The 9,907-nt window shown below is 38.6% G+C and overlaps 1 protein-coding gene across 1 annotated transcript; it reads left to right on the top strand.

The window, feature by feature from the left end:
- The first annotated feature begins 1,255 nt into the window (after positions 1 to 1,255).
- Positions 1,256 to 3,946, top strand: LOC127338643 (uncharacterized). Its single transcript, XM_071827527.1, has 8 exons — positions 1,256 to 1,473; positions 1,900 to 1,995; positions 2,113 to 2,694; positions 2,870 to 3,021; positions 3,122 to 3,187; positions 3,296 to 3,490; positions 3,550 to 3,864; positions 3,911 to 3,946. The coding sequence occupies exons 1-8, from the start codon at positions 1,443 to 1,445 to the stop codon at positions 3,944 to 3,946; spliced, it is 1,473 nt and encodes a 490-aa protein (XP_071683628.1). The 5' UTR covers positions 1,256 to 1,442.
- The last annotated feature ends 5,961 nt before the right edge of the window (positions 3,947 to 9,907 follow it).

The following is a 9,907-nucleotide window of genomic DNA, read 5'->3' on the forward strand; positions in this document are numbered from 1 at the left end:
ACGAATTTTGTTTTCATAGATCTATGTTCTTTTGCTTAGTTCGGTATTTGCCTATGCTTGTGTAGTTATGTTTTCCTCAGTTGATGCAGTGATGATGCGGTGGTGTTCATGCTTACACTTTGATGTAGTAACAGAATCCAGATAATGCTTGTTATCTGTGGGTTTTTTCGTAGCTTACAAGTCTCTGCTCTGTTTTTCATTACCAGCAGTGCATGTTTGTTGGTGTTATAACAAATGAACTTCTTTAATTTTATGATGTGAACTACCGGAATGCATGAACTTTGTCAATTGCATGTTTGATTTTCATCTTTCAGATAAGTTGTGGCCTCTATTTCACATGTAAATCCACATCGAGCATGTATGTATCTCTCTGTTTGTAAGTTGTGAACTTCCCTTTAATGTACTATCCAATTTTGTTGTATTATTGTTTTTCCATTCATACGCATGTTTTTATCTTTTTTTATCTGAAAATGAACTGCTGTTACTTTATTACGTGAACTGCTGTCAGTTTACTTCTGGTATTCTTTTTCTTTAACTCCATGTATAAATTAACCAGTGTTAATTTATTTTATTCTTGTACCATTAAAGGGGGGGGGGGGTTGGGGGGGACCCCCCCATACTAGGAAATGAATAAAAGGTTTTTTAATAAATGTTTAAAATAGAGTGTAATACCTTTTTTAAGATTAGTGAACTCCTTGCGTTTACAGAAGTGCACTTCGTAATTGTGGTGGGGAACTCCTACCCGCTATATTAGGAAATCAATTAATGTTTTTAAAACATACCCAAATACCTTTTTTCAAGATGAGTGAACCCCTGACGTGTTTTTCAAGTGAACTTCGTAATGGTTTTGGGGACAGTGCGGGTGTGACCCTCCCATCCTATATTTTTTCTTTTTTTTTAGACAAAGTGAATCGCAGTCGCAGTTAAATGTGAACTTCCTGTTTGTTTCTATCCTACTGACAAAGGTAACGTTTCAGTGTTTTTTTTATTGCTGCCTCCTTTTTTTTTAATATAAATTTGGTGCAGTTATTTCGCAACTCCTCTTTTTACTCCTCTTGTCTGCGCCTTCTCCTTCGCACTCCCCACTTCCCCCACTCGCAGGCGGACATCCCGAAACTGCTACATCCTCTCTGCAATGGCGGCGGCGCTCTAGGTAACTGCTGCCCCCGGCATCGTTTGCTATCCCCCGTCCCCTGTTGTTATTCCTTCGTTCTACTCGAAATCCACCATTTCCCCTTTGGTCTAAACCCTAGGTTCGCTGCAGTTTGCTCTTCCTCGCCGTCTTCGGTGTTTGCCGGCGATATTTCCCCGTTCGGCCGGCGGTTGGAACTCCGGCGCTACTCTGATTCTTCTTCGCGGTGGTTCTAGTTCGTCCCAGACGGGCTGGTCGGCTTCAATTTTTGGTTTGGGAGTCCGTTCCTCTTTTTATTTCTCTGTGAGTGATGGATAAGGATGCTTCGACTGGTGGTGGAGGTTTGTTTTTCGGATTTGTATTTTTACTACCCATAAATTCATGCTTTATTCTTGCGTTGTCAAAAATGAAATATCCATGTTTTTGTTCTGTCCTATGACTGGCCCATTTTTTTTTTGTTCTAGGGTTTGCTTTTCTGTAGGCTTTTTTCTGTGTTATAATTCCCCGTGGTCACCATTTAGGGTTCTATCTATTTATCTGTGTTTCTGTATAGCACATGTTATGAACTACTTGTCATTTAATTGAACTCACTGTATTAATTATGTTCATTCTTCCTATGTATAATGTTTATTTTCATGTACAGGCTGTTTTTTTTTAAAGTGAATCATGAAATTAACATTTTGCTGCACATAGGAAGTATAAGTCTGAACATGAATTTTTTTCCTATGTTTCTGACATTGAATTTTTTTGTTTTTTATATTTTTTAGGGAAGGTATTTGATCATGTTGATGATTCTGGTGATGCTGTGTTTTCTGGTTTGGGGAATTTATCTTCTAATATGACAGATGATGCTGATGAGTCAGGTTAGGAACATACATATGTGAACCTCACTAACATTTTCTTCCTTTTCCTGCAATCCATACAAGCTTTCTTGATTACATTTTTACTCTTTTTTTGTGTTTTTTGTTTGTGTTATGTAGCTGACAAGACTATAAGAGAATCTCTGGATTTGCTGAACCAGGATTTTGCTGCATATTCTGCTGACAGTTTACCGCGTTTCTTAGATCCCCCAGTATTTGACAGGACTCCTGCTGTTGAGAAGGGTAACATGGGCAGCCCTGTTTTTGATTATACTCCTCTGCGGCAAGTTCTTGAATCTGAACCAGTTGAAGCTACACCTGTGATGGAAGAAACCCAATCTCAGTCTGTGGCTGGTACTCAAATAGTTACTCAGGATTATATGGTTGAAGAACAGCTTGCGAAGGAAAAGGAGAGACAAGCTGCTAAATTAGCTCAGCACCAGGAGAAATTGACTACATATTACCGGAAATACCCTGCGAAAGCAAAGTCTGCTAAGGGTAATGCCGTTGTCAATGATGTTCCACGTGACGGCGAGGCTGCTGAAAGCACACGTGATGAATGTGCTGCTGAAATTATTCCTCCTAAAGTGAGGAAAGAAAGGGTTGTTTGCAGGAAGATAAAAGAGAATTCACCTCTGGGGAAAGCTGCTGCTGCTGCTGCTGCCCAGGCCAGAGATCCTTTGCAGCACACATACGCCCCAGGTGCCACTCAAGAAGATGTTGCTGCTGACAAGGTTATTTCTTTTATGTTCTTATTTGTTTATTCTGTTAAATTCCTTTTTTGTTCACTTTTACATATGTGTACCTTTGTGAACTTCTCTATTTTTTTAAAAAAAATCTGCTGCTTCAGTCTGTGCTACAAATCTGTAAGGCGCAGCCTCGTGTTCTTTGCTACTGTCCGGTCCCATCGTTGCTTCGGAACGAGTTTCATCTCCTGGGAAATCACGTCTGGGTCACCGTAAACGTAAGATTGATGTCGATGAGACATATGTCCCAGATTCCACTGAAGATGGTGTTGCTGCTGGCAAGGTTATTTTTGTTTGTTCATTTTTACATAATTCTTTCACTGTGAACTTCTTTGTTTATTGAATCTGAACTCTTCCCTTTTTATGCATCTCATTTTATGTAGTGCAATGCTAAGAAGAGTCGTACAGAATTGGTTAGCGATGAATCAGACTTTGAAGCTCCTGCCAAGGTTAGTGCAGTGTGAACTTCTGTGTTCATGTTGGTGTGAACTTCCTCTTCTCATTAATTTTTTTGTGGCTTTTAAATGTTTGTTTTTTAATGCTTTTTTCTATACCAGGGGAAGAAAGTTGGTAGGAAGCCAGGTCCTTCTAAACCTGTTGTTTTGGAAGGTGATTCGAAGAAAGTTCTGAAAAGGCCGACAAAGAAAACCATGGCTAGGAAGAGGAAGGCAGATGAAGATCTTGATGGTGAGAAGACACGTTTTCAGCAAACTATTCGTTGTTCTCTCGGTGAAGTTCGTTCGTCAAAGAATGTTAAAACAAAGAACACAGATTGAAGGTTGAGCAAGCTGGTTTTGGCTGTGTTTTTCAGTGGGTCCTGGAGGGTAACATATCACGTGTTCTCATGTGTTATTTGATGAAGACTATTGACACTTCTACCATGAAGTTGGCTTGTGGATCTGGCAGAGTTCTAGAGGTTAATAGAGACACTGTTCATCAGGTGTTTGGTTTTCCTATAGGAGGCGATACTCCTATACTGCCTGCAGAATCTGGACATGACGAGTCATTGGCTCTTTTGAAACAAGAGTTTGGGTTCGAAAGCAATGCTAGTATTGAGCCTAAAGATCTGCATCAATTGTTATCTGATCTTGTTGAAGACCCCGAGAAGGAAGATTTGGCTGTTAAGGTCTTCTTTGCCATTCTTTTTAGCAAGCTCATATGTCCTGGTTCAGCTACCCGTGTCGGTAGGGAAGCTGCAATGCTTGTGAACATGGATTATGATAAGATGGCAAAGATGGATTATTGCCACCTTGTTGTTGATGAGTTGAAACGAGCTGCTACTATATATCAAGACCCTGATATCCCTCAGGCTGGGTTAGAAGGGTGTGTTGTTGTCCCCACTGTTATGTATCTTGACAGCATCTTTCTACCACCACATTCTGTCATGCATACTCGAACTCCTCGCGCAAACTTTCTGCATGAGAAACCTCTGAAGGCTATTTACAAAATGGACATTCAAAAGAATGGTGGACCAGAGTTGATGAAGTACAAGTTTGGCAGAATTGTGGTTAGTTTTTTCAAACTGTAACCCTTTTTTTATGTGGCATCTGATCTTCATACTACGTCGCAAGTGAACTTCCTTATGTCTTTTTTTTAATGTTTTATGTGGCATATCAGGTTTACTTTTTATATCCAAGTGAACTTACATAGTTTTGTATATATTTTTTACTTTTTATGTATCATCTGAACTTCATATTATCTGCTAAGTGAACTCCTGTATTACAATGCAGTGGAAAGGCCGCAACCAAATTGCTTATTCATATCGGTATCGTGTTGAAGATTTAATTGTTAATCTTAATGAGGGCACCCATTGTAGTGAGCCTGATGCTGGTAATGCCAATGAACATCCTGCTGGAGGTCATTGCGAGATTCCAATTTCGCAAATTGCTAATGTCAACACGAAAGACAATCACCAGTCTGCTTCAACTAGTCTTTGGGATGCCTTCTGCTGGTGTTATTGATCAGATTGGATCATCATTGCGAAAGTTGAGTATCTCTCTCGTACGATTCCGACTACAGCTGATCGTCTGAAACAATTTCAAGGTCGGCTTGCTGATGGTAATTTCCCCAGTGTTGAAGCACTGGATGAGCAGTCAAAGCGTGAAACATCGCTCCTTGATAGCTTGAGGGGGGCTTTGTCTCTAATGCGCACATGTTTTCTTGATTTTGGTATGAATCAGGACTCTTTGTGCAAGCAGTTTGAGAGCCGTGCAAATGTATCAGGCAATAATAGTGTTGAAAGTAATGTTCAGAAGAATATTTCTTCTTCTGTTGAAGATGTTGATGCGGGACTTGGTCGATCAATTGCTGAAGCTGAGGTATAATTAGTCATTCTTGAACTTATGTCCATCCCTTTTTATGTAAACTTCCTTTTTATCTCTTGTTTTGTGTTATTACACATATGTGAACTTCTGTGTTTTTTCATGTGAACTTCCTTACCTTTTCTTTTTTGTTATCCTCTTATTTTTTGCAGGAAGATGCTAGGATTGCTGAGAAAAATGCACCTCAGAATTCAGGAGATGGTGATCATGCACCTGTGAATGATGGGTTTGTTCGTCCGCCAACCCCTCAATGTCCTCCAGCTTTTGCTGGTGATCATGTTGAAGATGCAGCTTTTTGATAAATCACCTCCTTTAGCTGAGGTATTTTTTTTTGTGTTTTGCAATTTATTTTTTTATTTTTTATAGTTGGGCTTTTTGTTTTGTTTTTTGTTTGTGTATATGAACTACTCCATCTTCTACATCTGAACTTCTGTTTTTTTATTTTTATTTGTTTGGTAGGTAAATGAAAAGTGTGTTGAGAAGGATGGTCTTCGGATGACAGTGATGACAATTCATCTCGTTGATCGTTATTATGTCAAGCATAATTTTGTCCATCCGGCAACCCCTGTAACTCCTCCTTTAGATGACAGTGATGGTAATTCTGGTGGTGCTCGTGACAAAGTTGCTGATCATTATTCTCGAGTTAGACTCTGTTGGAAAGGGGAATTTATTTCCGAGATAGTTGCACATTCTGATGGAGACAAAGATGCTGAACACCATGTTGAAGATTGTGCAGTTACTGGAAAAGGTTTCTCAATTCCTGAAGATCTTGTAACATGTCAGGATGGAAATGATGCGAAGGATGCTGCCCAACTACCTGGCATTGGTGCAGTTGTTTCCGAAACATCTGCTGAGGCTGCTGATGATGTTGGTGTATTACCAGCTGCTATGGATTGTAAGTCTGTTGTTGCGCATGGTCGTGAGGAAGTAGGTGTTGCTGCTGCACGAGGAGAACTGCCGGGTACTGAAGCCAATATAGAGCGCAGCACTGGTGCTGATGATGATGACAATAATGAGTTTCAGGCTGGAGATAACCATGGACGCGATGCCTCTGATTCGATTGAGCAGTCGAGCTCATTCTTTGAAGAATCAACAGATGACTTGAGCGCTTCTATTGAAGAATCCCCGCAAGACTTAGGCAAGGATATCTGAATGGGGAACATACAGTTCTCCTACCCCACACACCCTCCCCTAATGCTAGCCCGCCTTTTTATTCTTTATGTTTACTCCTCATATATCTCTATCTAAAACATTTTTCCCTTTTTTTTTGGTTTTTTATGGGGGGAGGGGTGTGGTGGGGTGCTTTTGTATATGTATTTTGTTTTTCGCTGTTTGGCATCATGTTCCATGTAAGACACTTTCTAATGCTATGTAATGCGGCATGAGTTCATGTCGTAGTTTTCATTTTCTGCATGTATATGACTGACTGGGGGGGGGGAGTGATATCGTTTGTGTGTATTTTTTTGATGGTAGCCTTCTTTGATGTTCTGTGGGTCTTCTGGACATTCCAGTTTCTGCACCACATTCTTGAATATGTGAACTTCTGGAATATCATCATCTGAACTTCCTTTTTTGTTCTTACATTTTGTCTGTATTTCCTTATTTTTTGCAGACTCGAGTTTATGTTCGACGCCTCCACTGTCTCTTCAACCTATGATGATTAAAATCAAAGAAGTATATGAAAGCGTTTGCAAGTTGAGGAAAGATCCCATAAGAAGGTTCTATCTGTTTTTTAGGCTTTTTTCTTTTTTTTTGTTTTGTTTTTTATTTTTTATTAAATTTTTGTTTTGTCCTCTAATTTTTGTGTTTTTTTCTGCAGTAAGAAGACCCTTTTCAGGAATGATCAATGTGATTGCACGATCGGACAAATTGCTGAAGCTTTTAAACCCAACGGTTTTCTTTGTTCTCTAACTGTTTCTGTTGGAACATACTTGCTTGGTCAGAAGTACAAGAATTCTGATAAAATGGTGGTGCCATACAATTGTTCTGTAAGTTATTTCTCCGTTCTTTTTATCATTTTTTAGTTTTTTTTTGTTAATGTAGGTGCTTATTTTTTCCTCCTTTATGTTTTAACCTTCTTTGTGTTTCATTGTCATGTTTGCAGAGGCAGATATTTGAAAGAAATCTGAGTTCTCGGCTTGTTCGTAATATTTTCAGCGTCGATGCTCCGGAACGTTTGGACCACAAGAAAGTGGTACTGATCGTTGTCTTTTTCTTCTTTTCTATACATCTGAACTTCACTAATTATGGCATGTGGACTTCCTACCTTTTTTTCCCTCCCCTGTTGTACATGTTACTAAAATAACTCAGTAGTAAAGTTAAATGTGATTTCTTATTTGAGGAAATAGTCTACCTTTCATACTTCTAACCTGTCCTTTTTTATTTTTATCATTTTAATGGCAGATTCTTTTTGGTACCTTTGATCCTCCTGATCCATGTGCACCACACATTCCTGGTCACTTCTGTGTTGTTGCTTTGAACCTTGAGAAAGAGCGTTTTGAATTGCTTGATTCGTTACGCGATATAAATGATCCAGATGGTAAGAAGTTGTTACATACAATGGCATCTGGTATCAAGAAGTTATGGTCGTTAGCAGGGAATTCAAAGGGTGATCATTTTCATCCAAAATCCATCGACCACTTCAAGCTTCACTATGTTAATTCTCCAAGACAGGCAACTGCGTAAGCGTTTTTTCCCCTTTCTCTTGTTTTGCTCTTTATTCTGTATACATTGACTACAGGTTTTTTTTTAACTAATACAACTGTTTTCTTTTATTCTTATTCTTTGTTGTGTTTTTTTTTTGCAGCCATGATTGCGGGTTCTTCATGCTACAGATCCTCCAGTCTTATGATGGGGAAAGCATGTGCTTGTTCAGTCAAAAAGATATTCTAAACATCAGGATGACCATGTTATATAGCTGGCTGACAGGTGGAGATTTCAATATCGACCTGAAAGATGTTTTAGGTGTTGATCCTGGTATGATTTTTACTTTTTCGCAAAATATATCGCTGGCTATGCTCTATAACACATGTTTTTTGGACTGCACTGTTTTTGTTTCTTTTTGTTTTTTGATTCAGAAGTGAACTTCCTGGTTTTGTATACTTTTCATGCAGGTCCATCTCTTGGTATCGAGGAAGATAATTTCTCACTTTTCGAGACTCAGTCATTCACACCAGAAGTTCAGATTATCCCTGAAGAGAATTTTGATAGTCTTGTAAGCAAGTCAAAGAAGATTATCCAGAGGCTGCATTCCAATACCAGAAAATCTTCTAGGAATAAGGTTCCTGACACTGCAGAGAAGGGGAAGGCTGATGTAGTTTTGCTCGACGACGATGATGATTCTGATGACTTTGTCACTCAGCTTGGTAAGAAGCTTACTGCGAAGCCCATTACAAAGGATGTTCGGCGCTGTTCTCCGACTAGCAGTGATGATTTTGAAACTCAGAAGCCCAGGCAGTCTAGTGCTAAAAATCTGGTTCTTTCGAATAAAAGGCCTACTAAATTGTCCAATAAGTTCAGGGAAGAAGTCCCAAACTTTGTACCATATGTGTTTCCTCATTTATCCAAGGCCAAGCAGATGATGGAGTTAATTCTAAGCAAGGAGTACATCAAAGCTCATGGAAGGTATGTTTTTCGTTTACTACTTAGTTAGTTTTTTTTGTGGCATATGAACTTCATATACTGTGCTAAGTGAACTTCCCTAGGTCTTTTTATTTTTTTTTGTGTTTAGGAGAGTTTCATTTTTTTATATGCTAAGTGAACTTCCCTAGTCTTATATATATTTTTTTTTCTTTTTTAATGTGTGTGCAGTGTCCCCCTGGTGAAGTTCTGCAATGATTTTGATGATCCTATTTTAGTTGATGCCAAGTACATGTATAAACTGTTTGGCCGCTGTGAAATGTTGGAATCCGACATGATGGATCGTATCATCAATTACTGGAAGGATGATCCAGGGATGAAATATATTTTTGAATCTGGCTCTCGTGTTTTGATGTCACCTCATACTATCCCTGTAGGTTTTTTCAAACATTGAAAATTAATTTTTTCAGATATACCTTTGTATGCATATACTTACTTTGTATAGTTTTCCTTTTTTTGGTTGTGTTTTTCCTTTTGTGTGTTTGCAGTACTTGCTTGATTTTGCGCCATTCAAGCTAAGGGACAGCAATGGTAATCCATTACCGAGACAACCTTTTGATGTGATGTCTGCTGCTAAAATGTTCAAGCGTTATGTTCGGCCTAATGAAAATTTGCTGAAAGCAAAGTTGGTATGCTTTTTAATCTGAACCTCTTCATATTGCTGTAGTGAACTTCCTTTGTTTTTTTTTTGTTTTCACGTGCGTACTTCCTTTTTGTTAATTTCGGTTGTTGCTGAACAGATCATCATCCCTCATTTCATGCATGATCATCACTCTGTTTATGTTATGAACAAGTACACTGGTACGTTGGACATCCTTGACACTAGGAGGTATACTGGTCTGGCACATACTTCAAGGAGTCGGCACCATGAGGATCGTGTTGAGATTGTACGTGATTTTCTTTTCATCATTTATTTATTTACTTTTTCACTGCTATCATTTTTACTTTTTTTATGTGAACTCATTTGTTAATATAATGTGAACTTCCCAGTTATTTTCTTTTTATGTGTACTACTGCAACCATTCAAACTTTTTTGTCTGTACTGATATGTTTTTACAATATGAACTTCCTAGCTATTTTTTATATTTATTTAAACTGCTGAAACCATCTGACTGTGTGTGTTAATTTGATATGTTAGTACACTGTGAACTTCCCAGCTTTTTATATGTTTTTTAAACTGCTGAAACTATCTGTAGTGTGTGTGAACTG

This window comes from Lolium perenne, chromosome 3, assembly GCF_019359855.2.
Source record: "Lolium perenne isolate Kyuss_39 chromosome 3, Kyuss_2.0, whole genome shotgun sequence".
Taxonomy (NCBI): Eukaryota; Viridiplantae; Streptophyta; class Magnoliopsida; order Poales; family Poaceae; genus Lolium; species Lolium perenne.

What these genes read in the sequence shown, in the direction of transcription:
- LOC127338643 (XM_071827527.1), top strand. Translation starts at nt 1,443, where the DNA reads ATGGATAAGGATGCTTCGACTGGTGGTGGAG. An exon ending in GCAGCACACATACGCCCCAG is followed by an intron (nt 2,695 to 2,869) that starts GTGCCACTCAAG and finishes TGTAAGGCGCAG; the next exon opens with CCTCGTGTTCTTTGCTACTG. An exon ending in AAGTTCGTTCGTCAAAGAAT is followed by an intron (nt 3,491 to 3,549) that starts GTTAAAACAAAG and finishes TGTGTTTTTCAG; the next exon opens with TGGGTCCTGGAGGGTAACAT.